At 48.5% G+C, this 17,835-nt stretch overlaps 2 protein-coding genes and 1 long non-coding RNA gene across 3 annotated transcripts; 2 read left to right on the forward strand and 1 right to left on the reverse strand.

Moving 5' to 3' along the window:
- The first annotated feature begins 572 nt into the window (after positions 1-572).
- On the forward strand, positions 573-3,534 carry LOC122369479 (Fanconi anemia group D2 protein homolog). Its single transcript, XM_043344263.1, has 6 exons — positions 573-665; positions 884-1,112; positions 1,297-1,486; positions 1,948-2,097; positions 2,422-2,589; positions 2,999-3,534. The coding sequence occupies exons 3-6, from the start codon at positions 1,325-1,327 to the stop codon at positions 3,170-3,172; spliced, it is 654 nt and encodes a 217-aa protein (XP_043200198.1). The 5' UTR covers positions 573-665; positions 884-1,112; positions 1,297-1,324; the 3' UTR covers positions 3,173-3,534.
- Positions 3,535-6,290: 2,756 nt separating this feature from the next.
- LOC122369474 lies at positions 6,291-9,444 on the reverse strand. The gene is made up of 3 exons (XM_043344253.1): positions 8,259-9,444; positions 7,412-7,608; positions 6,291-7,145 (listed from the first exon to the last, which is right to left on the reverse strand). Exons 2-3 carry the CDS (start codon positions 7,525-7,527, stop codon positions 6,299-6,301), a joined length of 963 nt encoding a protein of 320 aa, XP_043200188.1. The 5' UTR covers positions 7,528-7,608; positions 8,259-9,444; the 3' UTR covers positions 6,291-6,298.
- Positions 9,445-10,723: 1,279 nt separating this feature from the next.
- LOC122369480 lies at positions 10,724-12,234 on the forward strand. Its single transcript, XR_006254405.1, has 2 exons — positions 10,724-11,192; positions 12,167-12,234. It is a non-coding gene; the product is annotated as an uncharacterized LOC122369480 (long non-coding RNA).
- The last annotated feature ends 5,601 nt before the right edge of the window (positions 12,235-17,835 follow it).

A 17,835-nucleotide genomic window follows, 5' to 3' on the forward strand; every position in this document is an offset into this window, starting at 1 on the left:
CCTGTCTATCGGCCGTGTATCCGCATCATGGCCACGCTGCTCTCCTGGCCGGGCCTGCACGAGCCGCCAACAAACAGCTGGCCACAGGTGGGTCCGGCGCGCACCCCGGTCCCCGTCCCCGCCCGCGATAGGTGACCGACAGTTGGCACTGTAGTGTGGGACACAAACTTTTGGAAAAAGGGTCATCCGTGGTATAGCGGCCTTGGTATAGCGTACCATTTTCTGCAATCATGGGATCAACCTCAGCGCCTGCAGCTGGTCCAAACGTTATATTCAGTTTTGTCACTGCTGTATGTAAAGTCAATATCGGTGTTGCGCTACTACTAATGTTGCCACTTTTCTGCTACACCCCGGTCTCTTTCCCCCGTTAGGCACCCCTCCAAAGACACCTTTCTGACCTCTAACTCGTCTAAGACTTCCTCTGAGTTCTGACCTGCCCTCCCTTCTTCACCGGCAGAGGCGGTGGGAAACCTGCGTCTGACCGACACCGGCCGCAGCCAGGCGGCGCCCAGTCAGCCGCAGTCTCAGCAGCCGACCACTCGCGCCTTCAGCCTTCTGGAGCAGCACGGCGTCTGTGCCGCAGATCGAGTGTGCGGCGAACCTGGCGCGCACGCTGGCGGCGCTGGCGGAGCTGTCGGCGGAACCGCGGCTGCATGAGACGCTCGGTACTATGCTGGAATGGGGTCGGTGTTTCCTAGGTCGAATATCGTTGCATCGATGGTCGCTAATGCCGGCACAGTGTGTCATGTGTGCTGTAATGCATGGTCATTCGCAAGGTTCTTCGAATGTTAGAACCACTTTTCGTTTAAAGTTTTTTTTGTCAAGTACCCCTGTTGACTGTAAATTGCGCGTATTATAACAACTCCCCTTCCCCGCTCCTCAGCCGACTGCGCCGAGTCACTACTGAAGCGGGAGTGGTTCTCTGCGGACGGCGCGCGCGAGTCGGGCGCCGCGTACGGCGGCCGGGTGTCCGCCCTGCTGCAGCTGGTACTGGCTCCCGCCGACGGACGCCTGCTGGAGCGGCTCGAGAGGCTGGCACAGACGGCGCTGGCCGAGCTGCTGGACTCGACCGGACGGGAGCCGGCCTCAGAGACCTACCCGACGCTGGCCAAGTGAGTGGAAACACACAGAGATTCTTACCTTCCACACAGACACACCTACTAAGACATACTCCCAGGTGAAACTCAATTCCTGCTGCATTTGGAAGTTCCTCTTTATACAGTTCGCATTGCCACTCTACCCTTCCGGGGCACCTCCGCACAGTCCACCCGCTGACCCACCCACCTCTGACCCCAGATCGACATTCGGCCACTACTACCGCGTCATGTTCGCCGCCCTGGTGGAGGCGATCCGCGGCGTGGTGTCGGCCGGCGGCTCGGAGCGCGGGCGACTCGACCGGTGGGCGGCGGCTCTGCGCGTCTTCAACCAGATGGTCGGCTGCCTGCGAGTGTTCAGCAGTCGGAGCGCCGTGGGAGTCTGTTTGAAGGTTAGTGGGGATGGCTGCCTGGTGTGGCGAATGTGGTCTGTCATGTGATGGAGTTGCTTGCCCTCGTGTGGCCGATCTGTCGGTCGACAGGACAGATCGACATTTCTTTGTTCGTGTTAGGGGTATTTAGACGATTGAATGTAGTGGGATTTGAATGCATACAATTTGATCGAATTGACTCCATCAAGCGTACGGAAGTTCGTGGGGCGACTCTTCAGATAATTTCCAGCCTCTGTAATCATTGTATGTAAGCCTACTTACCATCGTTTTTATAAATAAGTTTTCTCGAGGGCTTTCGGCCTCCCCGCGCCACTCGTTACCACAGTATCTACCGTTCGACCACGATGACGAACCGTCGTCATGGTCGCTGAATGTTGTCTCCAAAGAATCTCCTGCTAACCTCTGCGTCTCTCCGACACACTGAACGCAGTGATAACTCTCCCGCCGTCTCTGCCCGACAGCACTCTCGGCGGCTGGTCGACCTGTTTGTGCGCCACGCCATCCCCATGCTGGAGCTCATGCTGAAGCACCAGCGTGACGAGGTGCTTACCATTCTGAAGAACTTCCAGCTGAGCGCCCGGTACTTGCACCACGTGTGCAACCACTCCAAGGTGAGTGTCCCTCCTACTCCTCCCTACCGCGGGAGGAGGGACTGCTCTTGGTGTGGTCCTCCCTCGGAGTTCAACGGGTCCTTTTCGAAAATAACATGCTTACATATTTTTTTTTCATTTTGAAACAGATCCTTTGGAGGCGTTTTTGTTTTGTATAATTTACGGGTTCTAAGGAATGCTGTCGGGTCTACGGTTGCATTATTCGTGTAGGCATTCACGCATGTGTGATGAGCTATTAGTCCGTTCTAGTTATCTGCCACCCGCAACCGAGTGTGATACTGAGCTGCAGGGATCATAACCCTGCGCTGTCTGCGTGTGTTCCAGAGTCTGAAGGACGCCAGTCTGATGAACCACGTGCCCTACTTGAAGAAGGGTCTGGAGTCGTTTGTGTTCCGAGTCAAGGCCATGCTGGCACTGAATGGCTGCTCGGATGCCTTCTGGATGGGCAACCTGAAGAACCGCGACCTACGCGGCGAGGAGATTTTCTCCCAGGTAAGGAGAGGACGGGGTCGGAGCGATAGGTCCCATCTACTCTGTCAGTGGGTCCAGGGCCCCACTGACACTTAGGTCAGTTATAGCGCTATACCCACTGCTTTCCTTGTCGCTGTGTGCCAGACTCAACTCTTTACTGCATGAAGGGGCGGCATTGTGGCTCTCCAGTGTCATGCTTTGAGGCTTATTGTAATGCACAGACCGATGCATGGCATCTTCTACATATGCACTTAACTGTTTGCATATATGCATGGGGATGGGCAATTTGCATATGCAATATGTATGTATAATGTATATTGTTGTTTGTACCTATTTATGTATGCTAATTGCTAGGATACACTCAACTGTTCCCTGCCGAGCACTTTATGTATGCATTTATTTATATATTTCTTATATGTATCTTCCGCAGCGCTCTGAGCCGGACGACTCTACCGAGGCTGCCGAGTCTGAGGGCGAGGGCGCCGCCGACTCGGACCTCGACCTGGACGCGGCCGACGAGCGCTCCTCGCCCTCGCCCGCCTCTCCCGGGCGAGCGGCCGACGGAGAGGAGAAGCCCGAATCGGAGATAAGTGACGCCTACTGAGCAGTGGACGGGAACGGTCGCAGGTAGGCGACAGTGGGGGCAATGAGCGGGCAACAGTTGAGCATCGAGCGGGGAATGGCCGAGCAACGATCAGGGCCAGCGTCCGGGGAATGCTTGGGCAATACTCGGGATGGAGTAGACACCGAACGGTGAATGGTCGGGCAACGGTCGGCCGAAGCTGGAGGATTGAGCGACCCTCGAGCGAGCGATGGTCGGCAAGTCAGTTCTGAATGCGGGGTGATAATCTGTGTACAGTGAGGATTACTGACACGGAAGTGTTTTGTGCGTCTGCTTGTTTCATCTGAGCATTTGTATCATAGAAGCATTGCTATGTACTTCTTATACATACATTCTTATTTCCACTTTCCCTGTCTCCGTCGCGGAATAATTCTCGGAACGTACAGAGCTAGTTATGGCTGTCCAATGCACATGGTCAGTTGGCAAATGCACAGACATGACAGGCGTCAGTTAACTGTCAGCTCTGGTGCGAGGCTCATCTCTAGAGATTCTCAGACAGGCACGCTACACGTTTAGGTTAGGTGGGCCGCGGGGTAATGTGATCATTACTGTGAGGAACTTTTCAAGACTGGACTCGAGGCCGTGTTCTTTGAGGCTGGGATCCAGGAGCTGGTTTCAGCGGTGGATTCTGGGGATGGATTCTGAGGCTGGAGTCATGGTTAATTTCCAAGGGTTTGGTAGTTCCATTCTCAGCCCTATTACTGTTTTCCCAGTCCGGCCAGTGCGATCGGTTGCGTTAGTCCGGCAGTCCCAATCCTGACTGGAGAGTTAAAGGGACTGTCCCAACTTCTAAAATGTTGTTAAAACCAGTTAAATTGTGCCCGACTTTATAGATTGGATGACCAGGAACACGGTTCTGGCATTTATTTTTCATTAAACATCTTAGGCTTCCCATATTCCAAACACAAACTTTCAAATATGTGACGTCACAGCCCAAAATTACCTCCTTCCCCAGGCCACATTACTGTCATAAAGCTGATTCTTTTTACTCTGTAGGCACCACAACAAAGTTCAGACCAAGTTTTAAGCGATTTTTCAACGAACAAACCCATTTAAATCAGAATGACTAAACGAGGTGACGTCACAGTAACGGTCGCTCCATGTTGAAGATAGGGCCTTGCACAAGGCCCATTTTCAAATGAAGGGAACGAATTTCTTCAACACCAAGAGGCCGCGGGGGTTGCAACCTAGATAGATAGTGGTTTCTGAGCCTCGCCGCAAACTTGGCTATCTCAACTCAAACCCCATGTTAAAGGTGGGATAGTCCCTTTAAGGCATTCCCAAGTCATGCCCTTTACCTGTTCCCTTTAACCCGCGCCCTGCTGGGGGGGGGGGTGTTTGAACACCCCCCTTGTGGTTTTTCGCGAATATCTCAAAAACGGCGGCGCTCCGCGCCGCCGTTTTTGGTACACCTTAGCACACATCAATTCTACACATGTTGTGAAAATTTCAGACCAAGGTCATTGAAGGTCAGGTCACCAGGTCACTTGAAGTGACCTCACCTCATAAAAAGTTTCAATGTCTGTCATAGCTACACCGAGTGACCAATTGCTTTGAAACTTTCAGCGATTGCTAAGAGCAATAGCATGTACAAAATGTATATCTCAGAATTTTGATATCGATGACCTAAGGTCAGGTCAATTTTGCGACCTCCCCATTATAAGTCAATGGGAGAAAATTGAAATGCGCCGCTTTTGGACAAAAGACATTATAAACACTCCCAAACACCGAATTACAAGTGGTTTAGACACACTGAACATGAAAATGGTGTCCATGACCCTTGTTTATGCCCTGAGGTCATCTTAGGTCACGAATGGTATCTAACAGTTTTTCGCAAATAACTTTTGATAGAGGCATGCTAGAGCGATGAAAACGCCTTAGATGTGTTCAGCTCGACGATACGGATCGACTGATATGCAACATGACCCTTTCCGGTCAGGTCATGACCTTGACCTGAGGTCAAATTTTCAAGTTGACCTTTCAAGGTCAAGTTATAGTTCATTCGATGCGTCTTGACGAGAGGAACACGATGCCGGTAAAAGTAAGCTCGTACAAGGCTTGGGTCAAAAGTTATTGCAGAAAAACTGTTTCCGAAAAAATCGGCTATTTTTGCAGTTTTGCCCCCTGCAGGCAAAACCGTTGACGTTAGGTCAAATCTGAGAGAATTACTCAGAAAGGGCGTTAATAGGGCTATCGAATGCGCTTTTCCGCGGCGCTGTAGCTCTATTGGTTCCGAGTTATGCGTTGGCTTCTTGGAAATTTTCGACATTCGACCTGGAAATCGGCGAAATTTTGCCTTCAATGACCTCTGGTGACCTGACCTTTGACCTGACCAAAAAATTGACCGAAGTGATTTCGTCATTATTTTTGACGCTCTTTCGAACGCCGCCTTCCGCGTATCGCTACGTGGCCCAGGAGCCGAGTTACAAGGGGGGGGGGGTGTTCAAACACCCCCCCCCCCAGCAGGGCGTGGAAATCCAGGACCCCAGCCGGGCGCGGGTTAATTGCCGATTAACTGTCGTCTTCTCTTCCCGGGAGCTAATTAGGGTGTTGTTAAGCGCTGTCTGATGTAAATAGCTGGCACGAAAAGGGGCTCGTTCGTTTATGGCGTCATGCTTCCAAGGTGACTCGGCGAAAAAAAGAAAATGATGCAAGACTGCTGGCTTTATTTGCACTTTAATTACACAGTTTTCCGAACAATCGTGATGATGATCTAAACTCAAAAACCTTAGAAGTCCTTGTTCATTTCATTTAGAGGTATCCTGGATGCCGGGTGGTCGCTCCCAAGCTACTCCAGTTGCACCGAAGTTACCCAACAACACTGCATCCAAACTGCATGACGGAGATGTCCACTTACAGGAAGGCATTATAATTCTCAGACTACATTTAAAACCGTTTATTGTTATGCAAAACAATAAATGACATTGCACTTCACAGGTTAATGATCACAGCTAAAATGGCTGTTTGGTTTGTCGGCTGTCGCTCGCTGCATGCGGCGCCGCTATCCAGCAGGACCCGTGACATAAGTTATGGCACGGTCACCCTCAATTATTGGAGTTTTAATTTCTGGGCGCCGACGCCAAGATACTGGGCGTTTCCCTTCCGCTCCTACTGAGACCGTGTCGGTAGAAGCGCGATGTTCACCCATACCGTCTCATACATAAACGGCAGACAGCCACCGGCGTACTTCTGGCACGCCACAGAGTGGACGCTGTGGGTCATCAGGAACCCGGCGTCCCTTAGCTTACCCAGCGCCTCGAGGAACCGGCGGGCTCCCTCTGCACTGACGTGCGGCGCCACCTCTGACTGCTGTATCCCCACTCCGGATGTCAGCTGCCCGTACGGATGGGTGAGATGCAGCTCGAGCGCCAGCTGACGAACCTGCCGCAGCGTGGCGCCGGCGGTCAACAGGACCTCCCACTCACTCCCCTCGACATCCAGCTTTAGGTAGTCTATGACGCCCGTCTCCAGACCGGCTCGTGCCGCGGCAGAGGCCAGGCTGAGCACGGGAAACGTGCCGCTGTGGCCGTCGGCGGCGGCCACGCCCTCCGCGTGGAAGAACACCCGCTCGGAGCGGCGGTAACTGTCGCGACCCATGGTCGGGTCAAACGCGTGTACCGTGCAGCCGAGGTCAGACATCTGGTCGTCGAAGCTGAAGTCGTTGTTGATTCCAAATGAGAGCACGGAGCAGTTGGCGTGCAGCCAGTCGAGACAGGTGGGTTTCACGCCGTCCGTCTGTCCCAGCACGGTCTCGTTGTTGATCATGCAGTTGAAGCACCGGCCGCCGAGACCGCGCTGACTGTGGCAGAGGGACTCGGCGGGTAGTGATTCCAGCTCCGTCTGCAGCCGGGTGAACAGAGCGTCGGACCGACTGATGGAGAGGGCGGCGGACGACCGACCCTTGGTAAAGGGAGCGGCGGCCGGCGCTGGCGGTCTGTGTATTGATGGCGACCCCCTGCCGGCATACGGGTATAGTTAAACTGGGTACACACAAAACATCAGGATGCAGTCGTAGCAGATTCAGACTGACACACAGGGCGTGGCTGTTAGACAAACTTTGAAAAGAAGGCGGAGTTAATGACTAGATTTGCGGAGCATTTTAATCTTTTAAATGCTTTCCCTCTATTTTCCAACGTTAGTTGCAACTGAAAGCCATTGGGTCATCTAATTTTAACACCAATCATCCAATGATTCGATCTCTGATGTTCAGTGCCCACTCACCCGAATGTGTTCTCCAAAGAAACTGCCAAATAAGTAGCGACGCCAGTGAAAAGTATGATCGCGTAGAGCGACCTCGCCTTGGTCTTACGGATGATACTTTTCAACTGCCGATGCATGTCTTGCCGGATAGTGCTTTGTAGTAGAAATTAATTGTCTCTGTTTGAGACGAAAACTAATGATTCAGTCATGAGTTCATCCTGTGGGGGAAAACGAAATGTCAGTCGGTCCTAAGAAGACAAATGACAATTTAGCGACAATCTACTTCAGCCTGCATTTTGTCGAAAATCTCAGGTTTCCATGACCTGATTTCTGAGCTTTCTGAGACATGACCCAATGATTTACCTTGTAGGTTTACCAATGAGTTACCAGTATACGTAATAAATGAAATATGTGAAACGAAAACAACTTGACGAGACAAGTTTATTTTAGATAAACAAGTTTATTTTAGATTTTAGATAACAAGTTTATTTTTAGATGAAATTGCTCTTGGAACCGCTGAACACCCTCAAAAATGGCGCTATAATGTTGGAATTCGTTTACAGCCCAAATACTACATGTTATAGAAATTTTTAAAGGGAAGTAAAAGTTGCTATTTTCTAACGAAATTCACCTTTTATTTTTTGAATAAAACTAAGAGGGGGAAAATTTTGACATTTGTTCTCGAGTTAGTTCTACCGATGACAAATGAATAGAGACTAAAGTTATTTCATTCACTTTTATCAGCTTTCGTACAGGTGGGGGCGGCCAATTTACACCACCGGCCAAATTACCCCACTCTCCCCTAGCAGCACAGGATTTTTATCCATCAGCAATGCAAGGCATTACATTTAAATCCGTCCCTACTCACGTGGTTCGAGCGGAGGTCCTTCCAATCAGGCAGCCGCTGTATGGCCGGTGTGCTGCTGACCGGACCGCCCGTTCTCTGCTCTCCCGTCCCTTGGAGAGGCCGGCGCGGCCCGTGCACCGCCGCCGCGGGCGCCGTGCAGGTGAATGACCCGCCCGCCCCTGGCGGTCGTTAGTGAACGGGCTCACGGCCGGCGGACGGGCGGCAGGCTGTGGCGAGAGGAGCGGTGCAGCCGAGATGCGGCGGAGAGGGCCTCCGTGGAGCGGCCCGGTCTGGCTCTATAGCGACTGCACAGTGCACGGCCCAGTCCTAACAAAGGCCGTAAACACGGTTCGACAGCATTGAATGAAGTTCAGCTTTAATAAACGCTTATGCATAGATAACGATTCATGTTATCTATGGCTTATGAAATGCAAAGTGGTTTTAATGCATTTTACTCCATCGTAAATTGACACTCGTTCCTGTTTGTCAGTAGCAGGCAGCGTCGTTATTGATACTACCACCGTAGATATGAAAGTACGACACTTCAGAAGCTTGGCCCGTGGATGGCTGAGCTTTCTCGCCTATGTCTCTGTCACTTTGGTCTCGCCAAGGAGGAGTGCAGCTACTGGAAGATCCCTGTCACCTGTCGTTGCTGTACTGGGAGACTCCGATCACCTGTCGCCCCTGTATCCGAATTTTCTTTACGTACCGAAAGACCTGGGCGTAAATACGAGTGCCACGTTTTGTTATTATATCGGCGAGGAATCGTTTACCGTTTGGCGGTGTAACCGCTTGGCGGGGACGGTAACCATCTTCAAGGGAAGGTTTTATAGATCGTACCAATTTATCGGCAAAAAGTTAGACGGAGGTTCAAAGGTCTTAGATCGCTATATCATTCCGGATTTATAAGCCTGTGCAGTGTGCATTGTGCTGCCGGTTACAGCTCATATGTCTTCTGCCGTCTGTTTTTTTTTTTATTATTTGTTTATGTCTTGCTTATTACCCGCATGCATATTGCATATCGTATATCATAATATCTATAACTCTGCCCTCTCATTGGTCACGAAGCGATAAACGGCCCACAATGCTCGAAAGGTTGTGGGACTGGGAGATCATCATAATTTTCCTCGGCATTTTGTAGATTTCAAGTCATTTTTTAACAGTCAAAAGGGCCGCGCCACTAAAGGTCAGAAAATATTTTTGTCCCTATGTGAGTTGTTGGTCAAATCAGCTCATAGCGCTTGCACAAAGGGACCTGCAACAATGCGGAAGAAAAGATTCAGTACCTCTCGTGAAGTCCCCTTTCACAGTATCCTCTAACTCCGATAAATATTTTGCTTCCTGGTACCATAAAACGGAAACGTTTTCTTCCTAAAACCGTCAAAAGCAATAACTTTTACACCAACCTGTGCTCCTAGGCATATAAGCGTTTTTTTTTTACCGTCCATTATGTCACATCAAGGCGTAGCAGTTAACCCGCGCCAGGTCGGGAGGGGCGACGGTTGTTTCGTCATGATTTTTACCGCTCATTCGAACACCGCTTACCGCGTGTCGCTGAGTGGCCCAGGAGCCGAGTTAGAACAGGGGGCGGGGGAGGGTGTTCAAACACCTCCCTCCGGCCCGGCTCGGTTGGCGCCGAGCACCGGCCCGGCGCGGGCTAATGGCTGATTTGAAGTTAAAAGGCTGACAAACGCTAATATCCGGTTAAGGCCATGACCTGACCGGTACGGATCGTAATGCACTTAATTAGCCTGTTTCGCTCATATTAAACTGACCGCCTCGAGCCGGGTTATAATTTGTCTGTAACAACGCTAGACCCCACATAACCCCAAGTTTGATGTGGGAAGAGGTCGATAACGGTACAGCCCACTTTAATTTAATTGTGACGAGTAAAATCTTAGACCAACCAGCGCCTGGCCATTTTCAGGTCATTGGACAAAACGAGCCGTATCTGTGTGTTCGGGTGAGCAAGTCATTTTAAATATTATATGCGCTATTCAGATTGATTTGCTTGAGGTGAGCAACCGTCTGGTTGCTTTTCGACCGTCCCAAACTTTTAACCTTCCAGGCGGTGGGGGGGGGGGGCATTTTTTGCCCCCCTTTAGTTTTTTCGATATATCTTGAGAACCGCTGCGCCGATCGTCACCAAACTTTCAGTACCCTCCCGGGAGTAGCTAGCGCACATGGTGACCAAATTTTTTTCCAAAGGCTATGATGGGTTGGCCGCTTATGACGTCAGAGTGACGTCAATTCTGCCATTTTCGACCCAAAAAAGGTTTCGCGGGAAGAGCTGTCAGGCCTACAGCTTAAGAGATACAGAAAAATGTTTCAGACATAAAAGGTGTGGAATTAAAAGGGCTACAAAACTGCTATCTTCGGTTGTTCGATTTTTTTTGGATTTTGACCCCCAAAATAAAAAATATTTTTGAATATAATAGCCAAAAAATCCAAAAAGTTTTTATGAATTTCGAAAAAAACGGTGTAAATGCCGAACAGTCATTTGCAAGTGGTTAGTGCGAAAGAAGGCTCGTCACGTGAGACATCCATATAAATTTGAATTTGGGTTACCAATATTATCTACGTCTTTTTACTGTTTTTCGAATTTTAAGTTTAGTTAGACTTATCTTTGTTTAAGTTTTGGTTTAAGTTGAATAAGAAACGATAAGAAACGGACGAACGAACTGAACTGAACATAACGAAGGAAACGAAACGAAAAATCAAGATCGTACGAAACTACGAACTGTCAAGTTATGTCAAGTGCGCTTTTGGACGTGGCTTAATTTATCGTGACCTAGTTGGGTTTCATAAGGTATTACCTACTTAAATTTCAGCCTTGTCTGTCCGAAACCTTTGTTACCAGCAATACAGTATTTTCAGATTGTTTTTGATTGCGGTGTTGACAATTAGGACAAGAGCTGAAACAGTAACAAAGTTCGTTTCGACGTTCGAAGTAGGGTAGCCTGGGCAAGACGCCCCAGATAATTTATTTTGCTACATAACTTTTGTCCCACATCACCTGGAAGGCCAAATTTGTGCTCAATGCGTTTTTTTGGACATTTTACTTTAAATTCCACCCCTCAAATTCATTCACTTATGATCGGACTCCCAGCTAGGAAGTGATTTGTGAAGCAACTGCAAATGGGGCATTTTGCCCCAACCCCAGGGCAAAACGCCCCACGGCCTGGGGCAAGACGCCCCATACTCTAGATTAAAGATTGAACATGCTAGTTGACTAAATCTTATATGAGAGGCCCGTTAGACTTTGGGAGGCACGGCACTGAAGTTAGCACCTTCCATCCTGTCAGGTGTTCAGCTATGACACTATTGTATGTACAGGTTTTTCACCTGCTTCATAAGGCCAAATAATAAATTATTGCAATGCAAATGTTAACAAAATGCTTCCTTTGTCATTAATTTGCTGAGAAAGGTACATAAAATTGCATAGAAACTTACTGTTCGCCAGCAACCGAACATTAGGAAGTGGGTAGTCGGAACAACACATGAGGTAAAACGCCCCATGGGGCTTTTTGCCCCGCGACCTACTGGGGCGTTTTACCCCATCACGTAGTTTGGTCAGAGAACAACGCCTTGCACTCCAGCAAGGCATAATTTAAAACGGACCAACCCAGCATTATAAGCGTTAGACAATAGTTGTTCAAAATACATAAAAGTCGTTAACCTGATGTGAACCATAAAAGAACGCCATGATGCATAATCTGACTACAAAACATAAAAATCACTCCAAAAACAAATTTTTGGCTATATCTCCCTAAAGAGTTATCACAATATCTTTCCAGTCTGCTCATATAATGATCATATAGTGCACGTTTTAAAGAAGAGAGAATGTTTCCCCAGAACCTTGCCAGTTCCGAGAAATATCGGTGAGGCGTTTTACCTCGGCGGGGCGACTTGCCCCGGTCTACCCTAAGGGTAACGTAAAGTAGTTGTAACCGGTAACTGTAAACTCGAACCTACCAGGTCCTAAAGTAATTAAATTATGTCTGGAAGATCAAGAAGTGTTAGTAGCTGTGGCAGTGAAGGGGAGGTGGACCATTTATCTGTCTCCTCCCAATCGTACGCAAATTCTGAACGCATTCGTGAAGCTGCCATAAGGGCGGGCTTGGCGGCCAAGCTGGCAGTTATGGAAGAACTGCATGCTCTCGAAGACGCCGAAACCAAAATTAGACAGCGAAAAGAGGAAATGGAACTTAACCTTCGCCCTGGTGGGGGGGGGGGCCATTTTGGCCCCCCCCTGTGGTTTTTCAGCGATAACTCAGAAACCACTTGAGTTAGCGCCCTGAAACTTTGTATAGCTGTTTATTCAACATTTTTACATCATGTCCTTTTTTGGGGGGTTCGGGTCAGGTCAGGTCAGGTCACAAGGTCACCAAAACTGACACCACCTCTAAAAAAGTTCAAAGCTCTCTCAAAGGCACAGCTTTTATCCGATCGATGTAAAATTTACAGTACTTGAAGATGTCACCCAGCTCTACAAAATGGCTATCTCGGATTTTTTATAAATGTGACCTAAGGTCAGGTCAGGTCATCGCTGCTCCCCATTATAAGTCAATGGGAGAATCGAAAAGTAGTTGTTTTTCAGCTAAATCGGGCGTGATTGTTCCTATATTTCGTTATTGAAGTGTCTTGGGTCAGCAAATCACAGCCCATGTGAAACCATTTGCTTGTGACCTCGCTGAGGTCACGCTAGGTCATCTCCCTGGTCACCAGAGGTCACCAGCGGTTTTTTCTGCACTTACTTGTTATTGAATAGAGATAGAGACTCCATTCGACGTTTATCGTGTTTGTCTCGTCAATGCGGATCGAATGATATGCAGCATGACCTATTTCGGTAAGGTCATGACCTTGACCTGAGGTCAAATTTTCAAAATGACCTTTCGAGGTCAAACTATATATCATTCGACGCGTCTCGACGAGCCAAGCACGATGGTGCATGAATCGTTTCTCTATTTTCTCGTGAATGCATGCTATAGTTAAAAACATTTTCAACGAAATTTGCCAAGTTGACCTTGCATGACCTCTGTAGGCCAAACCGTTGAGCTGAGGTCAAATCTGACGAACCTTGGCGAAAGAGCTTGAAAAGAGCTATCGATTGCTTTTTTCCGCGGCTCTCTAGCTCTTCTAGTTTCCGAGCTACAGCGGAATATGTCCGGCAACACCGAAAACACTGAAATTTGACCTATGATGACCTCTAGCGACCTCAATATTGACCTTAGCGAAAAAATGACCGAAATACTTTCGAACGTACTTGTTATGGGCTTTCGTTTGCTTTTTTCCGCGTCTTCCTAGCCCTCTTCGTTTTCGAGTTAGACGGGGGGGTCATTTTGGCCCCCCCCCACCAGGGCGAAGGTGGCTCAGACCCACACCAGGGCGCGGGTTAAGCTGCAGTTAGAACAAGCCAGGGCGAAGGAAGGGGTTTTTGAAATATTCAGTCGAAAGAAGTACGACGAAAATCTAATGACGAACGAACGAAACGATTACGATGATCGAGGCGGACTTTCGACGAAACCGACTGAAATAAAAACCGAATTCCAACCAGCCGAACCGAATCTACACGAAAACCCCACTGCGAGACAAGGTCCATCCATAGAGAGGTCAAGTATCGAGCTGGTCAGAAAGATGCAACTGCCTACATTACAGCTCCAGCCGTTTAACGGGGACCCTACTCTATACACCAACTTTATACGGGGATTTGATGCCAAAATTGCTTGTAGAGTTGAAGATGAAGAAGAAAAATTGTATTATTTAGATCAGTACACAATTGGGAAGCCAAAGGACATTGTTTCGTCCTGTTTGTATATGCCGCCCGGGGAAGGCTATGCTGAAGCGCGACGACTCCTTCAAGAGCGCTACGGAAATGTTGTTCAAACGGTGGCTTATATGATCGAAAAAATTGTTTTGTGGCCATCTATCAGATCCGAAACCGATGATTTAGACAAGTTTGTGATATTTCTGAGAGGCACTTGGAATGCGTTGAAGGCTATGCCACAAGGGATTAACGAAATCGATTCGAAAACGATACGAACGATTTTAGATAAACTGAACTCGTCGATAAAGGATCGTTGGCGGCGTCTCGTCGACCGAATCGAATACGAAGAAACCCGCATCGCGACCTTTGCCGACCTGGTAAAATTATTAGAACGAGAAGTACGAATCAATATGAATCCATCTTACGGTCAACAATTTGATAGTCAGATGTATGCTTCGTTGGCAGCATCCTCTTCGTCGGCTTTACCCTCTCACTCCGGAACAAGACCTCTTGATAGCCTTAAATCCACAGTTTCAGCCGGTGGATGCGAGGTATGTGCGCAAGGACATCCGATTCATGAGTGTCCGGAGTTTTTGCGCTGGGAGCCAGATGAACGGAAGAACTTTATATTGAAACAAGGGCTTTGCTTTGGGTGTCTAGGCAAAGGGCATATTAGTAAAAATTGTCGCAATCGCCAAACATGTCGCATTTGTCAGGGAAAGCATCCTACGGTTCTACACATCAAAAAGGATTCCCGAGAAGTAAAGCCAAGCGCTATTACATCATGTCATTTGTCGGCAGATCAGTTATGTCACATGGGAGCTAAATTGCCGATCGTTTCTGTATTGGTGAAATTTGGAAATAAGGAATTACGGACAAGCGCCTTTCTCGACTCGGGAAGTACACATTCATTCTGTTCGGGGAAACTTTTCGAACAATTGGGTGTTGTAAGGAGGAATCGCATCGCTTTAAATCTTACCACCGTGGATCGTGAACGCCAACTTGAAGGATACGTAGTTCAAGGATTACGCATGACCAATGAAGACCGCAGTTATCCTGTAGACCTCCCCCCATTGTTTACATTGGACCATATTCCAGTGTCGGAAGATGACGTCGTTCAAGTTAATGATTTAAGTTCGTGGGACTATTTGGCGCAGAGTGACATCACACTGTACGATGGCAAAACTGAAGTTGGTTTACTACTCGGCAATGATTGTGGGTATGCCATGGAGCCTCTGGAAGTTATACCGAGTAAAAATGGAGGGCCCTACGCCATTCGTAGGTATGGATGGATCGTTGGTGGAGCACGGAAGCAGAGAGCATCGATGAGGGTCAGTAATATACTGGTGAGGAACGTAATGAATGGACAAGAGATAGGAGATAATTTAGCAGACTCTCGGACGGCATCATCTGTGGAGGACGGGCTTTGGCTAAAAAAGGTGCTACAACATGCCGGCGGCGTGAAGGTAGATACGAGATCGGCCTCCCATTCAGTAGCGACAAGCCGATGCTTTCAAATAATTACGGGGTAGCACGGAAGAGGCTCGAGACTCTGAAGACTAAATTTAAGAAGTGTGCATCCTTTGCGGAAGACTATAAGAGACAAATGAGAGAACTCATAAGTAAAGGCTATGCGGAGAGAGTTCATAAGAACCCTGATTATCGAATGGGACAAGGTCCTCGCTGGTATCTACCACATCATGGGGTTTATCACTCGCAGAAGCCAGATAAAGTAAGAATCGTTTTCGACTGCGCCGCAAGGTACACCAATATATGTCTGAATGACGTTCTGGCACAGGGTCCAGAATTAACCAACTCTTTGATGGACGTGTTGCTCCGATTCAGACAGGAAGAGATAGCCTTCACAGCGGACGTATCTGAAATGTTTTTGCAAGTTAATGTCCCAGAAGCCGATAGAGATTATTTGAGATTTTTGTGGTGGCCCAATGGTGATGAAAACACGCCCCCAAGAGTATATAGAATGACGGTGCACATTTTTGGCGCAACGTCTTCCCCCAGCTGCGCCAACTACGCTTTACGCAGAACGGCTGACGATTTTGGCTACATATTCCAAATGGAAGCAGCGCAAACTATTTTTGACAACTTTTACGTTGATGACTGTTTAAAATCTGTAAAATCGGAAAAAGAAGCAATTGATCTAATACAAGATCTTCGGCAGCTTTGTGACTTGGGCGGATTTACTTTAACCAAGTTCGTGAGCAATCGTTCGTCGGTGTTGGAGACGATTCCCCTAGATCATCGCTCAAAAAAGGTGAAGGAAATCAGGCTCGGAATCGATCAACTCCCGGCCGAGCGCGCTCTTGGCGTACATTGGGATGTTGAAGCCGACACACTGGGCTTCAAGGTCGACGTTAGCGCGTTTCAAGACAGGCCATTGACAAGGAGGGGACTATTATCTGTGATCTCAGGGGTATATGACCCGCTCGGGCTGGCGTCGCCATTCGTTATGCGAGGGCGATTGCTTCTTCAGGAGTTATCACGCTTGAAGATAGATTGGGATAGCGATATTCCATACGACTTTCAGAAGGCTTGGAAGTTATGGTTGTGTGAGCTAGAAATACTAACGAAATTCCGAGTACCCCGATGTTTCAAAGCAACTAAGGAAGACACTGCATTGGAATTACATTATTTTGCGGATGCTAGCGAGAAGAGTTATGGTGTGGCAGCTTATGTAAGGCAAGTGGACAGGCATGGCGATGTCATGTCTTGCTCCTTGCTCATGAGCAAGTCCCACGTGGCACCCCTGAAGAGTATCAGTATTCCTCGCTTAGAGCTCTGTGCGGCCGCGCTAGCTGTCAAAACGAACTTTACTTTGGAACGCGCACTGAGTGTCCCGATTATGGCTGTACATTTTTGGACGGACAGCACTACTGTTCTTAAATACATCCGAAATGTAACAGCAAGGTTTCAGGTATTCGTGGCAAATCGACTGTCTATCATACACGATGGATCTTCAGTTCAGCAGTGGAAGTACGTGCCGTCGGCTCACAATCCAGCGGACGTCATAACTCGTGGACAGAAGGGAGAAGCGTTCCTAGACAATGAGATGTGGAGGCGCGGTCCATGTTTCCTATGGTCGAACTCATTGCCTGCTCAGCCTAAAGAGGACAGCTTACCGCCCACGGATCTGGAATTCAAGAAGGTGTCAGTCGCCTTAACGACTCAAAGGCAGCCAGATATAGATCCAGTAAGTCGGCTGTCGGAACATTATTCGTCATGGACGGGACTGGTGCGAGGTGTCGCTTGGATTCTGAAAGTTAAAGCGGCACTGAAGGTAAATGAGCCCAGATCGAGCGGACGGTCAGAGTCAATGAGACTGACTCTGCAAGACATCCAAAACGCAGAGAGTGCGATATATAAAGCTGTCCAGCTCATTGCGTTCCCACACGACGTACGATGTCTCTCACTCGGTGAACACGTATACAAGATAAGTAAATTATCTCGATTGAGCCCATATCTGGAAAATGGGCTTATTCGTGTAGGAGGCAGACTCACTCGCTCCAATTATATTGACCGTGAAAGCAAGCATCCAATTATCCTTCCCAGCAAGACCAGAACTACTGAGTTAATTATACGGCATACACATGAAATCGCTGGTCACGAAGGACGTCACCACGTTCTATCCGATTTGAGGAGGAAATTTTGGGTATTGAGAGCCAATGCTGAAGTGAGGAGGGTTTTAAACGATTGCATTGCATGTCGGCGACGACTCCGCCCACCAGAGTCACAGAAAATGGCCGATCTTCCGGACGAGAGGCTACAATTTCGTCAGGCTCCTTTTTCGGTAACGGGAGTCGATTGTTTCGGTCC

Source organism: Amphibalanus amphitrite, unplaced genomic scaffold, assembly GCF_019059575.1.
Source record: "Amphibalanus amphitrite isolate SeventyFive unplaced genomic scaffold, NRLGWU_Aamphi_draft 001040F_arrow, whole genome shotgun sequence".
NCBI classification, from domain to species: Eukaryota; Metazoa; Arthropoda; class Thecostraca; order Balanomorpha; family Balanidae; genus Amphibalanus; species Amphibalanus amphitrite.

Coding starts and splice junctions, on each gene's coding strand:
- LOC122369479 (XM_043344263.1), top strand. CDS start 1,325: ATGTTCGCCGCCCTGGTGGAGGCGATCCGCGGCGTGGTGTCGGCCGGC. Junction 1,487..1,947: donor CCGTGGGAGTCTGTTTGAAG/GTTAGTGGGGAT, acceptor TCTGCCCGACAG/CACTCTCGGCGGCTGGTCGA. Junction 2,098..2,421: donor ACGTGTGCAACCACTCCAAG/GTGAGTGTCCCT, acceptor CGTGTGTTCCAG/AGTCTGAAGGACGCCAGTCT.
- LOC122369474 (XM_043344253.1), bottom strand. CDS start 7,527: ATGCATCGGCAGTTGAAAAGTATCATCCGTAAGACCAAGGCGAGGTCG. Junction 7,146..7,411: donor TCTTTGGAGAACACATTCGG/GTGAGTGGGCAC, acceptor GTATGCCGGCAG/GGGGTCGCCATCAATACACA.